This window comes from Zalophus californianus, chromosome 4 (assembly GCF_009762305.2).
Source record: "Zalophus californianus isolate mZalCal1 chromosome 4, mZalCal1.pri.v2, whole genome shotgun sequence".
NCBI classification, from domain to species: Eukaryota; Metazoa; Chordata; class Mammalia; order Carnivora; family Otariidae; genus Zalophus; species Zalophus californianus.
Window position 1 is genome coordinate 72835672 of NC_045598.1, and position 20755 is coordinate 72856426.

General features: G+C 39.6%; 1 protein-coding gene across 5 annotated transcripts in view; it reads left to right on the forward strand.

Moving 5' to 3' along the window:
* Positions 1–13898, forward strand: part of HS2ST1 (heparan sulfate 2-O-sulfotransferase 1) — a 176482-nt gene extending 162584 nt beyond the window's left edge. For 3 of the 5 annotated variants that reach the window (XM_027602736.2, XM_027602707.2, XM_027602726.2), the window contains exons 5-7: positions 5974–6071; positions 7893–8050; positions 9003–13898. In XM_027602736.2, coding sequence (XP_027458537.1) covers positions 5974–6071; positions 7893–8050; positions 9003–9232 — 486 coding nt within the window. In that variant the 3' untranslated portion in view covers positions 9233–13898. The remainder of the gene's footprint in view (positions 1–5973; positions 6072–7892; positions 8051–9002) is intronic. The other 2 variants (XR_003521499.2, XM_027602718.2) reach the window with 2 other exon arrangements.
* The last annotated feature ends 6857 nt before the right edge of the window (positions 13899–20755 follow it).

Here is a 20755-nt window from a genome sequence, read left to right on the forward strand (position 1 = left end):
AAACAGAAGAGTTAGTTATCATGGAGTTGAAGAAAGATGTTGAGTTCAGATTAGATATTATTTTTTTAATCATGTATAGGTAAGTGGAGGTATCCACTAGAAATTATATTTGTATCTCAAGAAATAGGTCTGAACTAAATTACAGATTTGGGAGTCATCAACATTAGGTGGGAGATGAAACAAGGGATTGAATGAAATTGCACTTGGAAGACCTAGAATGTGAAAAGAGGACCAAATGAAAAAGGAAGAAGAAAAAGAAGGGGAGCCAGTATGTAGCTCTGGGGCATGCTAGCATTTAAGGAGTAGGCAGAGAAAGAGGAGCATGGCAAGGAGCCTGAGGTCAGAGAATCAGAAGACAAACCTGATGAGTCTAAATAGATGGAAAATAATTTCAGCTGCAAAGGAGTTAGCGAATTGAGGATTTAAAATTGTCTCTTAGATTTGTCACTGGGGAGGTCATTAGGGATGTTTGAAAAAGTAATATAAGTAGAATCCAAAGGGTCGAGGAGTAACTGAGAAATGAAGTTAAGACTCAGAGAAAAGACCACTCTTGAGATAGAGGTTTGGCTTTAGAACGAACAAAAAACATCAGGAAATGTTTCTTTAAGATGATAGACACTTGGGCATATTATATATCTAAAGAGAGCAGGGGTGATGGCTGATACAAGAGACTAGAGAAAAATTGATGGAGCAGGGTCTCAGAAGGGGGTGAGGATGGTATTCAAAGATAGGAGAAGGAAATACCTCTTTAAAGATGAGGGCAGCAGGGGGCTAGAGATGCAGATAAGCTTTTGTCTAAGCAGGAAATCCTGGGAGCTTACTCTTAGCTTCAGTTTTCTGTATAAAGTGTGAAGCAAGATCCTTTGCAGAAAAGGATTTGAATGTAAATATAATTGCCATCAATATCAAGTATCACATTTTGATTACTTCTTTTAAACTTCAGTTTTAGGAGTTAAATATCTAAACTAATCTAAATAAAGAACATTTTAATATTTCATGCTTTTTAAAAACATCTGTATCTTGCTCACAATGAATTGTTCTTTCTAAACATAGATGGTTTTTAAGTGAAAAAACTGTTCATAATTTTTTTTTAAGATTTTATTTTTTATTTATTTGACAGAGACACAGCGAGAGAGGGAACACAAGCAGGGGGAATGGGAGAGGGAGAAGCAGGCTTCCCGCTGAACAGGGAGCCTGATATGGGGCTTGATCCCAGGACCCTGGGATCATGACCTGAGCCAAAGGCATACGCCGAACGACTGAGCCACCCAGGCGCCCCTGTTGATAATTTTTTGTTTCTGTGGTGTACTGAACTGGGTTTTGTAGGAGAGGAAGAGAGTCTGGGGTGTTTTCATTTGTTTTTGCCTTTTATTTGAAGGACTTCATATTTTAGAAGAGAAAAATATTTATGTATAGAAAATCCTATTTCTGAAATACGACCAAAATGTGTAGGAGAAGGCTAATAGAAGTTAGCAAATCGGCAGGAAAATTTTGATGACCATGCATTTGAGTGACAGTCTTCAGTGTTATGGGTACAGAAGCACAAGTGCTGATGTCACTGTTAGGGAGTCAGTGCCGCATCTTGATTAAAATCTTAGTGGACTGAATAATCAAGGTGTATGTGGTAAAGATGATATTGAGTTATCTTAATTTAGCTTCTCTCATTAGGAAATACTTGGTTTACTTTATTCATCAAATATTTATATAGAAATGAGAGAATTTCTGTTATGCTAAGATCTGGCACACTCGTGTATGTTCACCAGTTTTTTATTTTTCATGGTCTGTTGTTTTCTCCATGTCTTCCTTGCTACTGGCCACTGAGCAATTTGGATTGTTTCTTTTAGTTGATAGGAGCAAAACATCTCCCCCAAATGATAAAGGAAGCAAAACTCAATTTATTTTTCTACTTTTGTATTGTCTAATAAAATATTTGTTAGGTGAATTAAAGTAGATGCTAAGCTTCTAAAAGAAGCCCAAATAATTTAAATAAGATTTTTTTTTAAGATTTTATTTATTTGAGAGAGAGAGAGAGAGAGAGCATGAGCGGGGAGAAAGGGGCAGAAGGAGAGGGAGAGGGAGAAGTAGACTCCCCGCTGAGCTTGGAACATGAGGGACACAGAGCTCCACATGGTGCTCCATCCCAGAACCCTGAGATCATGACCTGAACTGAAGTCAGAGGCTTAACCTACTGAGCCACCCAGGCACCCCTAAATATGATTATTTTTATCATACTTAAAAGCCTAAAAGTGAGGGGTCCAGACTCTTAGAGCAACTTTGCTCCGCACATTGCTCCACACATTCAGGGACCTAGTTTCCTTCCGTATTGTTATTCTGCTGTTCTTTAGGAGGTTGTCCTTATGTGCTTGTTGAATTTGGGTCACCACTACTTCTGCCTTCCAGCCTTTTGGAAAGGAAGGAAGTGGAGGGCAAGCAATTTCCTTTTAACCAAGTGACCCAGAACCTGCTCATATCACTTCTGCCTTTAGTCTGCTGACAAGAACTTGGTCACATGGCTATACCTAACTGCAAGAGAGGCTAAAACTCTATGACTCTGGAAGAATGGAAGAGTGAATTTTAGAGACTGCCAGAGTGGGCTAGCAGATTTGAAACTATTGGCCAGAAAAAGACTTGAAGATTATCTACACATTCTTTTATTTGAAATACTAAAATACTTCAAGAGCACAGGAATTAGGAGTTGGCTAACTAGAGAATTTAATGCATGCTTATTCATTAATCAGTTTTTATTCCAGTAGTGGATATTTAAATTCTCAAAGTTGAGTAACTATGGAAATTTTTAATATTGCAGCATTTTAATATCCTAGTTTCTTATATATAAGCAGAATCTTTTCAGTGTCTTTGAATCTTACACACACAAAATGGTAGCAGAGATTGTGTGTTCACCCACAATCACCTTAATAATTCATTTATTTTCTATCGGGACTCTAATCAGATAGAGGGGTAAAGAAGCAGAGCACTTCTGAGCTTCAGAGGCACTGCTATGATCTAGGATCTTTTTTAAATTGGATAGGCATGGAATCAGAAACCTTCTAATATATCATCACCCAGATCATTGAGCCAAAGATTTCTTGGAAATTGGAACATGGTAGAGATAGATACATACATTGGTTGTTTTATTTTTATGAGCTACAAGTTGGCATAAATGATAAAACTACTTTTTAGAAAGTGACTTAGGCCAGCACATCTAAGTCAGACCATCTCGTAAAATTCAGAAATAATGTTATGGCCACTGACATGGGGTTTATTGAGTCTTAAGAGTAAACTGAGGTGTTTTTACTTTACGTGTGTGTGTATGTGTATAATTTGTGTATGTATCTAGCTAGCTACAGAGAGATCCTAAGAGAATTTGAGAGAACTCTAAGGACTGTGAAAATGCTTCATGAAAAAATGTTCCTGCCCCTATCTTCATCTTCACTAGAACTGTGCCTTTAAAATTTATGTAAATCCCTGAAATGCAGTCTTTCCAGTTATTTCCACTACCAATTGTGCAGACAGTTTGTATGGTAATAGATTGTGTGCTGTGGAGGACACAAATGCATACTGCATGATCCCTCAAAGAAGTTTCCATTGTAGTTGAGAGAGAACATAATACACATTAAAAAAAAAAAGTATATGAAGCAAGTTCTTCAGATAAAGATGTATATATAGATATACATACCTGGATCCTAAAAGCTGGCTATTACCAGGCATTATACAATTAATTTATACGAGTCCAAAGAAAGTAAGAGTAACTTTGGGTCAGAATCATTGGAAAGATAGTCTTCATGTAAACAAGATTGGTAAAAGGAAGGCACTTTTAGAGAAATCAGCAAAGGTATATAGATTTAAGGTACATATCACATGCTTGAGAAATTACAAAACAGGCTAATCTGGTAAACATGGAAGTTACACAAAGAGATAAGGCTAGACTAGCATTTTGAGGTCAGAGTATGAAGCATTTCTTAAAGCCAGGATAAAAAGTTTGGATTTTTTTGTTGTTGTTGAGACATTGGAAACCACTGAAGGTTTCTGAGTAGAGGATGTTAGAAGTGACTCCTTAGACTAATCTGGTAACTGTACAGAGCAGGTTGAACGAATTGAAGGAAGGAGGGAAGGGAACCCATTAGAAAGTAATTGTAAGAATGGAGACATGGCATTGTGGGGGACCCTGTGGTAGAAGCAAGATTGACAAAAGAAAAGATGGATTGGAAAGACATTACCTCAACGATGTTAGGTGAGGGAGAAGAAAGCTTCGTCAATATTCTGAGATCTTCAGTCTGAATTACATGGGCAACGTAATCCTTTTGCCAGAAGTATTGAGCATGAGGTAATATTGGAAATTAAAATGAACACGCACCTGGTATTAGAAGATGAGAAGTGATGGATCTGGAGGTACAGATTTAGAAGTCTTTTGCCTAGAAGTTATAAACGAGGCCAAGGAAGTAGGAAGTGTGAATAAGCTAAGGAAGGCAGTGGGCAAAGAGAAGATTACGGAGATGAATTTCCATACCTGGTGGAAGGACCAAAACATGCCTTCAAAGAAGGTAATGATAGTACATTCAGAAAGGCACAGGGCACCAACAAAGCCAGAAAGGACAAAGAAATAGATAAGGATCTGTTGTCAAAGAAATAGACAAGGACCTATTGGGGCAGAGAGACCGAGAGATTTTCAGAAAGGAGAGGTGGTCAAATGCTGTGAAGGTCAAGGAGAACAAGAACCAACAAAACATTGTATTTGACTATTGGGAGGTGGGGTGGGGAGAGAGACAGGCACAGACATAGTCACATTCCCTTTATCAAATGCCTACAATGGACAGTCACTGTGGTAGATTTTCTCACATCCTTGATTTTATTTCTTCCTCAAAGTAAGATCATGTCCTCCTTTTTTAGGTAAGGAAACAAACACAAAACTTAAGTTTTCTGGGTTCAGGATTCAACCCAAGTCATAGACTTTTTGCTATGTCATGGAGAAGGTCATCTATAAAAGGAATGGGTAAATTCTGGGCTGTGTGTGGTCTGCTGTTGTCTTTTGAATGTTGCCAGAATAAAGAGAATCATTCCACTCTAGCTCTACCCAACACCAGGTGTAAGGATTTTTGGGCTCTATTCTCATAGATTTTTGGTTAAAGGGGCCCTTTGAGTTTATCTAATTGTATAGGTTAGAAACTGAGGTTTGGAGTCCTTAAAGACTTACAATAAGGTCAAACCTGGTTCCAGAAACCTAAGAGCCTTGACTCAGCTCTCGTGCTCTTTCTGTTCTTTCACACTTTCTCTTCTCAGAAACAACAGGTGGCATTTGTAGATGTCTCACTCTGACAACCAGAGCTCCCAAGTTTGTTCTCTGGGATCTCAGTATCATTTCAAACAGGTAGTGCCTACTGTTAAAATGCCTGTGACAGACAGTAAGTATTCGAGGAAGTGAAGCTGATTAATTTTAGATTCGTAACCTGTCTCTTTCCCTTTTAATTAATTCAGTCCGATGCCCTGGACAGGAGGGCACACAAGTCATCAGTATCTGCTTTGTACAATGAGTTTTTGTTTGTTTTATCGAGAGAAGACTTAAGTGTAGTCCTCCTTTATACTCTTTTCAAATGATTATTTCACATAGAGTATCTTTAGCCTTGTTTTTATTTAATTTCCTTTGTAAGGGGGCTAGAAAATACAGATACACAAATTCAACATAAACCAGTACTTACTCTCAAGAACAAATTATTATCTGAGTGGGGGAGGGTATATTTCATCAGTTAAGAAAACAAACAAAAAAACCTATACACATCAGCATTAAACAAAGATGGGGAAAAAATCCTTTAACTTTCCCTAATATCTCAAGTATGTTTTCGTAACCCACCTATCTCTTTAATTCACTAGCTCATCCCACCCGCTGCTGGGCGTGTATTTAATAACTTCCCTCTTAAGGTGTTTGGTAGGTGAGACCTGCATTTATGGCTCACATGTGCTGCTTTCTGTCTGTTCCAGACCTTTGATGAATGTGTAGCCGAGGGCGGCTCAGACTGTGCTCCGGAGAAGCTCTGGCTTCAAATCCCATTCTTCTGTGGCCACAGCTCCGAATGCTGGTAGGGACATAAAGTTAGATCAAGTTGACAATCGTCTTTATTATCTCTATAATCTGTTTTTCCCAAGTGTGAACATAGTAGTCAAGGGCTAGCTATAGGGAAGTTAGTGAAAGACCAGGCTAAAAATAACATGTAATTAAGTAATATCTAGTTTTATAGGTACCTTTAAGTGCATTGAAAAGATTCTTCATACATCATATCCTTGCAATGTTTTCTCAATGCTGGTTTTTAATTTGGGTTTTTTTTTTTCATTTTTTATTTTATTTTATTTTATTATTTGAGAGAGAGCGTGAGCGAGAGTACAAGCAGGGAGGGGGGCAGAGGCAGAGGGAGAAGCAGGCTTCCCACTGAGCAGGGATCCCGATGCGGGACTCGATCCCAGGACCCCAAGATCATGACCTGAGCCGAAGGCAGATGCTTAACCAAGTGAGCCACCCAGGCGCCCCATAGGTTTTTAGTTTTGGTGTTAACATGTTTTGATATATTCCAGCAGAGCTCTTAATTAGAGGCCAGGGATCATTTCATTAACCTCATTTTCTCCCAAGCTTATTGTTTTAGCCATTCAGTTTAGATCAAGAAAAGGCTTAGTGGGTAAATTATTCACCTGGTTTTACTGTTAACTGATTTTTTTGCTTTGAGAGAAGCCAAGGTTATGGTTGCAGTTTAGTCTGCTAATAAATGTGGGGTGGAAAATAAAGATATTTTATCTTTAATAAAGAGTTTATTTCCTCAGAATGTGCAGAGTTTTCAGTTCTTTAAAAAAATGGTACATTTTCAAAAACTAATGATGTAATGTATGGTGATTAACATAACAATAAAAAACTTTTAAAAAGGTACATTTTTATACATATTTATTTGTTCTAATTGCTTTAATAGGTAGAGTGGAAACAGGAACTCACTCAAAGTTAGTGTCTTCCTTAAAACCATGATGAGAAGTGCAAGGAATGCCTTCATTCTTTTTCTCGTTATGTGAGACATGTTATTTGGATCACTGTGAACCTTTTTTTCTTTTTTTAAAGACTTTTTTTTTATTTTTTTGACAGAGAGACCGCGAGAGAGGGAACATAGGCAGGGGGAGTGGGAGAGGGAGAAGCACACTTCCCGCTGAGCAGGGAGCCCAATGTGGGACCTGATCCCAGGACCCTGGGATCATGACCTGAGCTGAAGGCAGACGCTTAACGACTGAGCCACCCAGGCGCCCCAGGATCACTGTGAACCTTAAGGGTCCTACTCAATAGATTATACCAAAGCATAATAACAGCATAAGAAGAACTGGAAACAAAGGAAGAACATCATCTCAATTTTTAATCATATCCTTAGAATGGGGATTGGCAAATTACAACCTGGAGAGCAAATTTGGCCCATCACCTGTTTTTATAAATAAAGTTTTATTGGAACACAGCCATCTCCATTTATTATTGTCTATGACTGTTTTGATGCTGCAAGATCAAAGTTAAGTATTTGTAACCAAGAACATATGGCCTGCAAAGCCAAAGATATCTGCTCTCTGGCACTTTACAGAAAAAGTTTGCCAACCCACACCTTAGAGCAATAAAAGGGTATTTATTGCTCTTTTGGACTTTAGTGAGGAGATTTTAATTGAACTTCTTTAGTATATTTCATAGATTCGTTGAACTGGGAGGGACCTTCGAAATCAAGTAATTTACTCCCCCCCCACCCCCACCGAAGACATTAATAAAAGGGCATTAGGTCTTTGGATGGACACGTGTTTATTTTCTCCATAATATATAGTGTCAGAGGCATCAAAAATACTTAGCAGATTTCACAGCCAGGTTTTTAATTCCTTTTCTTTGGTTTTAGGAATGTGGGAAGCAGGTGGGCTATGGATCAAGCCAAGTATAACCTAATTAATGAATACTTTCTGGTGGGAGTTACTGAAGAGCTTGAAGATTTTATCATGTTGTTGGAGGCGGCTTTGCCCCGGTTCTTCAGGGGCGCTACAGAACTCTACCGGACAGGTATATAAAGGACGGGTTTCTTTTTAAAGCTGTCCTTAACTTTGTTTGTTTGCAACTTGAAAAATATGTGTGATTTGACGTTTTTTGAGTAAAGCACAAGATATAACTCCAGAAAGGCGGGTATATTGCCTGTTTCTTCTTAGCATTTTCAGTACAAAACAGTGCCTGGCACACAGCTGGTGTTCGTTCAGTATTTTTTGAGCAAATAAACATGCATTAGATGATAATTAGAAGGCATTGTAGGAATAGTGGAAAGATACGATCTGCAGAACCAGCCTTCATTAGAAATGTGTATTATTAACTAATGCCAGACACCAAACATTATGACCGTATTGCACCTGAGACCTGCCTAATGCTGTTTGGAGTAGGGGGTGGGACGGTGAGACTGAGTCCCGGCCGTGATAATCAGCACGTGCTGTGTCTGTCATGGTAAAGTGTGCTTCAGGGGCCTCGACTGTATGACATAGCTGAGTGACAGGGCTCTGGCCCAATCTAATGCGGATTTCCCCCCTATTCTTTGGTAAGATACAATATAGTGACTCTTCCTAGAGTATGCATATACCCTAGCTTCTCACATGTAGAGAATGTAGTATTAGGTTTGAAAATAGGTATTTTATCATATTTAAAAAATAAACTAGTTAGAGCACCAAGCGTTTGAGATTGGAACAGCATGTAAGGCAATAGCCTACACTTTACTGAGTGGTGATCCTTACTTTTCTTATTTGACATCTCATTCAGTCTTTAACAGGTTCAGGATTTACATTGTAAAGGAATAAATCACAGTTTTACTATGATTAGGGCACCAGTTTCGCCTGAATGATATTAATGCAAAACAGTTATGTTACTGTCCTTCAAAGTGCCACATTAACTTAATCCATTTCTCCACGTAAAGAAGCATCGCTCTTTTGTGTGTTCTCAGAATTATTCACCTTTTCTTTTTTTCCTTCGTAAGTAGGAAAGAAATCTCATCTTAGGAAAACCACGGAGAAGAAACTCCCAACTAAACAAACCATTGCAAAACTGCAGCAATCTGACATTTGGAAAATGGAGAATGAGTTCTATGAATTTGCTCTGGAGCAGTTCCAGTTCATTAGAGCCCACGCTGTACGGGAAAAAGACGGAGACCTCTACATCCTCGCACAAAACTTTTTCTATGAAAAGATTTACCCTAAATCGAACTGAGTACAAGGTGTGACTCTTAGGTTCTTGAACTAAAACTTTGACCCTGTCTTCACCTTTGTTCTCAGCCCAAGTCAGGTTGCTGATTGGTGTGTAAGACTGTGTGTATTGAGCCAAGTTAGGGAACAGTAACACCGAGGAGGTAGATGCTGGCTGGTAAGTTTCAGTGGCCTAAGAGGTTTCAGTTTTGGCCTTTTTTTCTTTTTCTTTTTTCTTCTTCTTCTTCCTTTTTTTTTCTTTTTTCCTGGTTAAATTTTGGTGGGAGTTATAATCTCCTGCTTGGAAAAAGCCTACACATCACCTAAAATAAATACATAGCGGGTCTAATTGGAGGCTAAATACAATTTCAAACACAAGTTCTGATACTGTCTTTTTGACAAAGCATTTTTTTTCCAGCTAACCGTGAATGAAGATGAATCCATTTGCTACTTCCGCCCTCGCCTGGAGGTTTGGGTTATACACCTCTACTGAATAGTGTTATTAACTGTTTGGCAGTGTGTGTTTTGTCTCTGTGAGTCATGTCTCATGAATTATATTGGAATGTTTGATCCTATTTGCTAAGAATGTTTCTGCTGTAGTTGGAATTGCCCACATTTATGTAGGTCGTTTTAATATTCTTAAAAAAAAAAACAAAACTGATCATTAGTGTTAAAAACCAATTTTAAAAGAGTCAAAGCAGTATTTCTTATTCCCATCTCCCCAGTATCTAAGACTGGGGAGACACTTCAAAGAATGTTGACATTGTCAGGAGTTTTAGTTAAGGCTTCCACACATTAATATCAAAAAAGTAAGTTTAGTATTTGTTCCTCCATGGGTTATTTGTAGAGCAGTATACAGACATATTGGTGATTCCATATTAGAACTCCATTAGTGAGCTGTGGTATGGGTAGGATTTTCCTACTTCTTCTGTACTTTTACTTGTAGACTATTTTTACTAAGGTGCTTTATAATGTGTTTTAAAGCATTGCATTTACAAAAAAAGAAAGGAAATTGCTGTAAATATTGCATATTTTATGTATTTGGACCAAAAGGTTATAAGTAATTAGGTAAAAGTGGTTTTGCACCAGTTTTATTATTCAAGTAAAATCATCAGACCTACTGTTCTTGTAGTTCTCAATTAACTTTACTGTTAAACATCACTGAAATGAACTTCAGTAACCTTTCAATTTTGATACACAGAACATTATTCATAATTGGGGGCAGTAATTAGAGTGGAAAGAGTACCGGCCAAGGAGTCAAAGTTTGATTTCTGGTCCTGGCTCTGCCACTTATCAGCTGTGTGATCTTGGGCAAGTCACTTAACCTCTCTATGCCTCAGTTTCCTCATCTTGAAATGAGGAGACTAATACCTGCTGTACCTACCTCACAGGGGTGTTGTGAGGAATAAACGAGACGGCACGTGAAAGCACTTTGGAAACCCTTAACGCGATGTAGAAACATAAGGGGTGATGGAAACATCTATCACGTACAGTTCCGTACCGTTCATTTTTTAACAAAGAAAGGGAAAAGTCTGCTTCTAAGCTGGTTTGAAAAAAACTGTCGATCTTGATATAAATTTGTGTTCGATAAGTATCTTCTCTGTTTTATCTTCCCGGTTTCAACAACTATGGAAATATGAAACACCTGTGAACTCTTAAAGATTCATGAACAGCTGCTTGAGTTCAGGAGGTTCCGTGTTTGAAAAAGACTTCGTTAGCTGACTCAGGGCAGGGGAAAATGTGCTCTTCAAATTTGGGAGATTTGTCTGTTTTTATTTTATGTTACCATTCAGAAATGGTAGCTATTTTGTACCTCTGGTTGTTCAGGTATATTTTGCAGAGTTTAATTTCCCTGTACCATCTTACCCTAAAAGAATAATCTTTACTATGTTTAGTTTAAATAAATACTGTTCCTGAACAAGGCCTCACCAAACTAGGTAAAGAAACATTTTAGGCAGGCTGCTTTTTAAAGGTTATTAATTGTATGGGGGTGAGGAGGGAGCATGACTTCTCAAAAAACAAACAAATTTAAAGAAAAGCTGAAGGAAGTTGGCAGAGAGAATCATTTTAGTACTCCTCCGCCCCCTTAACAGGAAAACATTAAGAGAACATCGATAGGTATACTTTCCTTATTTGGCTTTCTTTTTGTGTGTGTGTTTATTAACTTTTATGGATATTTATTGAAAATCTCTACAAATTATTTCCTTGCCCAAAAGGAAAGCACCACTTCAAGGGTGGGGTGTTTGACATTTAATCTGTTAAGGAAGCCCCAGTATGCAGGTTATTCTTGGAGGACACGCTAAAATCTTTAGGTGCATTAACTCTTAGGAAACTAGAATAGCATGTAGTGCCCTGGGTCATGGGTTTGGTAAACTTTTCCTACAAGGGTCCGGAGGGTAACTCTGTAGGCTTTGCTGTCTGTACATTTGAACACAAAAGCCGCTGTAGACAACACAGACCTGAGTGAGCATGGCTGTGTTCCGATAATCCTTTATTACCAAGACAGGTGACATGCCAGATAGGGACCACGGGTTGTAGTGTACCAACCCCAATAATAGATGGTTATTTATGGAGAAACCATTTTTTAAATCTGTGTTCTAGTGACCTAAAAGAGTTTATATACTTTCAAAAGCTCCTAACTTATATCCAAAGAATAGCTTTCTTAATCAGGCGGTCTCTCCCACAGATTCATGAACTTTTATGACTTAGATTGCTTCCAGGTGGGCATGTTTTCCTTCCCAGTTTAAGAGTTCATAAGAGAGGCATGTATTCGATCATCTTGTAGGATGGGTTAGGGAGTAGTCTTCCTGGAGACGGAGAAAAGGTTAGATTGAATCCCATCTGGTCCAGTACAGTCCTGGGAGTCTGACGAGCGCAGAGTCCTCGTAATACCTAACTTTATAATAAAAAAAAATAGAACCACTGAGACAATAATGTATTTTTTAAAAGTGGCAAATGTGGTTTTCTTTTTTCAGCCTTTGCGCTTTTTCAGTATTTTGACCATAGGGAATTTTTTTTTTATAATACAAAAGCAAATTAACCACTCTGAATTTTAAAAGATGATGTTATGTGTGTATGTGTGTGTGTATATATATATATATATACATATGTTTATTTCCTAAAAGAGGAAAAAGTACTTTTTGTTCAACTTGTATCAACTCCTGTTTTCTAATTGCTGTGAAATGGCAACTGTTGATAAATTATTGTGACTGTTTTAAAATGTAATGGGGAGGATATATTTTGATTTTACGGAGCTTTAATCTGTAAAGTACCACTTAAATATATCTGGTAGCAACACTTAAAATATTGCATGGGGATTACTTTTCCATCATCCATACCCATTTGTGCAACTTTGAACATTTGGGGTGCTTCTGAATTCTTGATGATTGGGTTTAAATTATTGAAAATCAGAGAACTTAAACTTACTGACTTTTAAACTTTAAATTTCCTTTTCTATTCTTAAAATTCAGTTAATGCCTATAATTTGAAATCTCTTGTTGCTCTTTCTCAATATTATGTCCTATTGGAAATTCCTAAAATTGTTAGTGCCATCAGTGATTTACAAACAGTATTTTGATATTGCAGATGATTTGCTCATTGTATTTGCATAGTTAGAAAGAAAATAGTTTGTAGACAATGATTCTCTTTTTCTAATAAAATAAAATAAAATTTCTTAAAAGCACTAGAGAATTTAACTAAAGGCTGGTTCCCAAGTGCATAGCTGGTATTTTAATTTATATTCAAATTCCACAGAGAGAACATCTGTGTAAGCCATCTATCTGGGTTTTCTCATTGATCATTCTCAAACACACCTATGGTCCTAGAAGGCTTTATTATGAGAAGTACCATGCTGTACAGTACTGTAAACTTTTATGCAGTTTGTCTGTAAGAGGCCCAGGTGCTTCTACTTTATGATTTGAAAATTCGCCTCTTCATAAATTAGTGCTATTTACTTTGAGAGGAAGCAGGGCAATTGCTGTGAAATTTTTGCATCCATTTACCCTATGCAGAATTGCTGTACCATGCCAACTAAACTGCTGCTCAGGCAGCCTTTTGAGGGAAAAGCATCCCTGTTTCAAATGCACTGCCAATTCAGCTCCTCTGGAGTGGAGCTTACTTTCTGATTTCCTGCAGTGGGAATTTTAGAGATTGAAATGGGCGATCAGTTAGTCAGATTTATCCTATAATTTAAGTTCATGCAGCTTTGTGACCTTTGCAGTACTATTTATAGAAGGACCCTGATGGTGATGATCTCTTTAAAACACATTACTGGTGAGCCTATGATTTAGACCCACTGGTGCTGTCTGTCTGATTTTTTAGACAGCTTCCCCAGCTTTCTATTGAGAGTCAGGTATGTGAGCATCTCTAAAGCAGTGTTGAATGTAATTTTGAGAAACATGGGTTGTCTATTTTGACTTTTATTTTCTAAGTACTACAGACAGCTAAACAGTGCCTTTCCCCCCTCACAATCCACGTTGGAAGATGCTCACTCCTTCCTCTGTCTCGGCTCTCCCTCCTCTCCCGTTCAGTTGATTCATTTATGCAATACTGTTTCCAACTTGAAACCATTTTGTCACATCTGTTGGAGAGATAATCACTCCTTTTCCTTAACATTCTGCCAGCTTTCTGTTGTTGAAGTGTTTCAGTTGATTACCTGATGCAAAAGCTATAAAATAAACACTCAGTGGGAAGGGGAAAAATGGTTTGGTGTCCTGTTTTAATATTTTCTTCCATAGCCTTGACACTGATGGACATTTTCCAAGTGGACTCAGTGTTGAATATCTCAGCTATCACTGCCACCAGAAACCTATGCATCATCATTGATCTGTAATGATTTTCTGGCTTATTTGTGACATGCAGACCGACTGACATGCCCCTGCCACTTTTTGCTTCGTACTTCATCATTAGTATTGAAATTTCAGGTAGAAAATTTACAAGGTGTACTTAGGATATACACTTAATTAGAAGAGTAAAGGAAATTGGGAGGGGTGGGTAGTTAACCTGATTAACATTTATTACGCAGTGTGGACATGCCCATAATGTTTTTACAGAATACACATTTTTTTTTTTTAAGATTTTATTTATTTGTTTGACAGAGAGAGACACAGCGAGAGAGGGAACACAAGCAGAGGGAGTGCGAGAGGGAGAAGCAGGCTTCCCATGGAGCAGGGAGCCCGATGTGGGACTCGATCCCAGGACCCTGGGACCATTACCTGAGCCGAAGGCGGATGCTTAGTGACTGAGCCACCCAGGCGCCCCCAGAATACACATTTCTAATAATTGTTTTTTTCACCCTTAACGGAGAAACTCTCAATTGTGTACATCGCCACTTCCCAGCCACTGGCTCACTCACTGTTCTGAGCAACTAATTGGTTCTTTTTATATCCTGTAGTATTGTGGTGAATAACATAGCAGTTCAGTGATGAACTTTCTTAACAGGAGATTTGGTCTGTACTCACACAGCATGGATTTGAGAGTCAGAAGGGCCTGCAGTTAGCAGTGTGACTTTACTAAATGGAGAGAACAGTGTTGTGAAGGTTGGACATCATGGATACAAAGTGCTGACCTGGGGCAGACTAATAACTAATAGCTTTTATGCACTCTGTTAGAATATTGTCAGGAAGCTGGCTTGCCCTTCTGACCCTGCAGAGCGCTAGTCATGTCCCTTTATAGAAGATCTTTTTATAAATATTTTCAAATGCTACTGAATTTTACTTTTTACCGACAAGTTATTATTGTAATGCCTCATTGTGTGCCTATAACATAGAAAATTGTTGGTTCTGTTACCTGCTTTTGTCTCCATCTACAGATTTCCTATGAGAAAAGTGGGAGGTGGGAGGTGCTAATTGTGCTAAAGGAGACCGGACTTGGATATTCCAGAAGTGGCTGTGTCCACATACTCTATTTGAATGGTATGTGCTGCCAAGAAGTACTTGTGTAAAGCTCAGGATACCTGGACTGAAATGATTGGCCCTCTTTCAACAGGGGGAAAAAAAAAAAACTATGTAGGGAAAGAGAGCATTTGCCTTAGAGTTATGAATCAGGTGATCATGTTAGATTTCCAGGGCTTTAGGACATCTGAAAAACAATACGCAATGATTGTTGCCTAAACCTTCACATTTTCACTGTACTCTTCATCATTCCTATTTTTTTTTAATAAAATAAGCCAGTGAGCTTTATTTTTTTTTAAAGTAATCTCTACACCCAATGTGGGGTTCGAACTCATGACCCCAAGGTCGAGTCGCACGCTCTGCCAGCTGAGCCAGGCACCCTGTTGCTAGCTGTTTTTTAAAGTGGCAGTTAAGCTTCTGGAACCTTCTCTCGATAGTAACAAGTACCAAGATGCACATCCCAGATCACTGTCTGTTGGTTTTCTCCGAAGGCATCTCCCCACCCACTGCCTTACCTTGTCTTCCTTACACCCTGTCTCAACTTTGTTAGCATAGGGCACAGGTATGCCACCATGCAAGCAAACAATAGCAGCACCACCAACAAAATGGACTTCAGTATGCAAGTTTTACCCCTTTCTACTCCAGGCATGAGCAAACAAGGAAAAATTTTATAAAGGCTATTCTCTTTGTGGTTTGCTATATTTCTTCTAGTAGCATGAAAATAAACACTTTAAAAATATTCCAAGGGCATATATATAAGATATAATGGACTTCTCGATAAAGTAGTTACCACTTAAGACCTGTGAGGGGAAACAACAGGAAAAATGTTGAGTTTGTTGTTGCTGCCTTTTATCTGTGTCATTTTATGAGAGAGAATGAAGCCCCTTTGAATAGATGATTTTTTGGTTTGAAAACGAGGACTATGGAAATTCACAAGAAGATAACCCCAAAGAGTTATTCCTTTCTTCCCACCTTTTGTCCCTGTGTTTATTCAAAACCACATGACCAGCTCGGTGAGATTACCATACCCCCCCTTTTTTTATTAAAAACTTGGTATCCCTACTATTCACCTTGAAAAGAGGTCTCAGACTTCACTTGATCTCTCCTACTCCCGTAAGACTCAGCGCCTCCTGCCTCTTCCCACAGCTCTTAAGATTCTTGACCCCCCTCTCAGACCTTTTAATTTAATACACCTAACAGCTCATCTCTTAAGTTTTAACTTTGAAATAGCGGAAACAGCAACCTAGCCCAGGTAATCAGGTTCTGGACGCCTAGGACCCATTAGTTTGCTTGAAAATGTAAACCTCCATATTCATCCATATGATAGGCTTAATTTTATGACAAATGAATCTGTCCTCCCACTTCTCCAGACACCTAATTGGGTTCACAGGTTAAAATGATAAGCTTTTACTGTGAGAGGGATTGCAAACATTCAGATGTAATTTTTAAAATATTTCAATTCCAAAGTCAGTAAAACAATATGAAACACAAATAAAGCAATACACCTTGTCCCAATCTTATAATTGGGTTGTGTTCTCAGAATTCATTATAAACTGGTTGTTTGAAACCCACACAGAACCAATATACATGTGGGCCCAACCCACAAATTGGGTTTCCTCTAAGCATTCAAGGATTTATCCCTTCATTAGAGCTGAGGAAGCTAAGGGCTCTGTCCTTCCTGTTTTTCTGCTGTTTCCCCCAAGGAGATTTTTTTAGTATTGAATCCTAAAGCTAAGCAGTTTATATTTTAACCCATGGGTGGTGGGGTTTGTAAGGAGAGGATTGTCAACATTTGAGTTTTTAAAAGCTACATGCAGCATAGTGTGTAAGAATGAGCTCCCGGACTGAAAGGTGGGGGACACGAAAACCTCTGAGGAGGTTTCTGCAGTTGTCACGGGAAGCGGTTATATCTCAGGGTCACAAACCCCAACGTTTGGTGACAGATGGGAAGTGATCAGTAAATGGAGAGTGGGAAGCAATATTTGGGTTTGCAAAACACTGCATCTGTACAAATGTTCAACATCTCTTGCCTTTGCCCCAATTATGCAATGATGGCTATTTTCCAAGTGAAAGGTTTTATAAAGCAGGCTAGTGTTTGCCCAAAACACTAGGATCACAGAGACAGAATCCACTGTCTTGCTATCAAATATTTGATTCCCATGCCTGTTTTTGCTCACCCTGACCTGGGTGAGGGTGTGGCAAAGAACCTCCCCAAAACTTTGCTACTGCCCTGCGGCGTCTGGTGCAACACATCAGTCCACTTTAGCCTCTGCCTTATCTCTGTGATTGTCCTCAAGCCAAAGCCTCAAAATTACAGTCATGCCTGGAAATGTTTCTCATCATTAGTACTGAGAATTTAAAGGGAAAGAGAAAAAGCATAGTTCGATCAATTTTCATCTTAAGAGTTGCAGTCAAACATTGGGCAACCGGCTTACTAGAGCTGCCTGCCTATCCTCGATGCTGGGAAAGGAACAAGGTGAGCTCCAGGTGCAGTAACTGACCCTGTGTTCAGGTTTTATTGCTAAACACTCCCTGCCCTCCCAGCAAACAGGCAGCATACAATGAGTATTTGGGACTGTAACAATGACTGTAGGAACGTAAAATTCCTCCGGGCCGTGCAGTGCATGGGACTCCGCAATCCTCTGAGGCTGGGAGTCAGGCAGATCCAATGGTGATTATCCTGGGATTCTAGAATCACAGTTTGGTTCCTTCTTTCTCCCCCTCCTTCTTTCTTCCTTCTTCCAATGTAAATCAATTTCTTAGTAGAAACCTGACACTAAAGAAACTCTGACATTTGAACACCTAATTTCTTCAGGTAGTCAGCTGCGGGATAGGTTTCACCTAATTTGATTTTTTTTTTCAAGATTGTGCCTTCTTAAAGTAGCAGATTAAAGCTTTAGCCTACATCTAATTGAATGTTAAAATCTGGCAAAGGGTAGACCTCCAGTCCCCAAGTGATCTAGCTTCTGAACTTTGGCTTTTCTCTCCCAAACGTGAACCATTTTGACCGAAATCGAGGTAGCCTCCCTAGAGATTTATTTATAAAGTTTGTGGCAGGAACATTTAATTTGAATCCCTTTTACTGATTCTGGGTATATATATATATATATATATATAATAACAGCCAGGTTGAGAGGTAAAAACCTTGTAGAGACTTTACAGAGTGTTGTGTTGGAAACTGATGTGTTTAAGCTTCTCTCAAAACTGATTGTCTGAAGTTACCCCTTTTCTGAGGAACAGCTCACCAGTAATGCCATTCAAAGTGGGCAGCACCTTTCTGAAAATTGCTGACTGGAAATAAGGGACATTTTATTCCACCAAGAGTACCAGAGACTTCCCTCCCCACTTTAAAAGTAATTAAAATTCTCCAGTGGATCTGTAATTAGGTCTGTTGGCACAGCATGATTATCTGATCAGACTGTCATGCCCATAAACAGTAAAAATTCAGGATGTTGATTCATTCATAGGTGTTTTTAGAAGAGGCGACGGGCTTTAAACTCTCTTCTTGCTCTTTCTCACTGCGGCACTCGTGCCGTTTCCCTCCGTCTTTGTCTCATATGGGGGCTTTTCAAATAAAACCTTCGACAAGAGCAATGTTTAAAAAAATCGGCCCAGTTATATTTTGCTTCTCTATTTCTACCATGCTAATGGTTCTCTTCTTGATCATTTAAACACTGATCCAAATCCAGATGGAATTAGATACCCCGTCCTGCAGTCAGTGAGTCTGTGATGTTTGATATGGATCTTCTGAGTGGACAAGATGAGATTAGATTGGTCTCTCTGGGAGCCAACACTATTCATTTTCTAAGAAAGTTATCCTGGAGGCCCGAGGACTGCCAAGAGCAAAGTGGAAACAGAGCCCAGGCTTTTCTTCTTATCAAGATCCATAGTTGGTTCCACATTAAGCGGTGGAGTGCTCAATGGTAAAAGGATTTGAATAATGAATTGGATCAGAAGCCAAGAAGGAGGTCCCTGCCACCCACGATTGAAATATGAATTTCATGTGTTGTAACTTTATTACCATTTTTTCTGTTTTAATGTATGACAGAGACCAAAATCTCTGCCATGGAGTCAGTGGCTATTTTTAGATTTTTTTTTCATTTAATTCATATTTAATGAGCCATGCTATGTGCCAGGCGCTGCACAACAGACCTCCCTCTGCACTGTAAACTTTAACCCTTGGAATAATCCCCATATTGTATCCTTTACAATCACATAGGATGTGAGGCTTTACAAGGCATGGTCACGTTTATCTCCTCATATTGCCGCCTGAAAGGTGGCTAGCCTTAGCCTCATTTACAGTTGAGGAAATTGAAGAGCTAGTAAGAGGAAGAGGGGCTAGCCAGCCCTCAGGATTCCCGGTCCACCAAACGGTGAAACTGTGTTCCCGTCTCTCTGTGAATAAAGGCTCCTTTACAGATTAACTTAATCGTAAGGTGCAGTGTTGCGGTGGTTCTCAAAGTGCAATCCTGTCTCTGGATCAATAGCATCAGCAGCAGCTGGGAACTTGTTGAAAGGCAATTTTCTTGGGCCCCAGACCTTCTGAGGAGAGCCAGCGAGATCTGTGTTAACAAACCCTCCATGAGGTTCTGACACAGACAAGCTCACAAGCCACGAGGCTAGAGCACCAGTCTAGGGAGGAGATGACAAAGGCCTCTCGTGACAAAGAAGCCATGAAATAGGATTCGAACCAGGTCCGCCTGGCTGCACTACCTTGTGTGTTCCGTGTGGGCTCCTTACTATCATCTCTCTTAGGTTTTCCACGTTGGTAAATTCCTTTCTGAACTACCCCCCTTGGGGGAGAGGAGAAAAGGTCAATAAGAAAAACATCTCTGTATATAAGGCACAAATTCTGCCCCATCTAATGAGTTTCTGCTTTCTGGGTGAGATGAACATGGAGCTTGGGGGGGTGGGGGATAGGCCTCAAAATCACCACTAGAATCCCCAAGGCCAGCAGGCTAGCAGGGGTCCCAAATGGCTACCCAGAAGAAACACGTTTCACCCAGAGCTTTCCGGGCCCAACCTTCTTGTTCACTCCTGATAACTTTGCAGTGATGGATTTAATGGCAAGAGAGCTCTTTGCTCCCTGCCTGGCGGTATCTGTGGAGGTGTGGATAGAGGCCGAATGGGAAATCCCTGGTGCTAGCCTCACGGGCAGTATTTTCCCAGCAGAGAGCCGCGGCCTGTGGGCGCATGTGAACCCTATCAGCTGAGTGGCATAAACAAAAGTTCTCATGAATTTCACCTGCGTTTTATTTCTCCTTGAAGCAAGAGCCCAAACTGAGGCTTAGTCCCTAGCTCAAAGGATTTCCAGGGAAGCCAGAACTGACGCCCCCCCCCCCCCGCCCCCGCCCAGCCTCCCTGCATGGCAAGGCCTTTCTCCCACAGGCTCTAGAGATCAGCAAAGGAGAGGCCTGAGCCTCTTTTTAAAAGAGGAAGACTGTTGCCCATACAGACAGCCCCTTCCGACGTGCTGGTGCTGTACGAGGTGCTTTGTTGTCATCTCACTCGCTTAACGCTCTGAGGAATTCCTGCTATTAGCCCTATTTTACAGATGAGGAAAATGAGGCTCACAGAGGTCCAGATACTTCCCCACAATCAGGCAGCTAGGAAGTGGTGGAGACAGGATTCAAATCCGTGTCTGACTGCAAATTTCC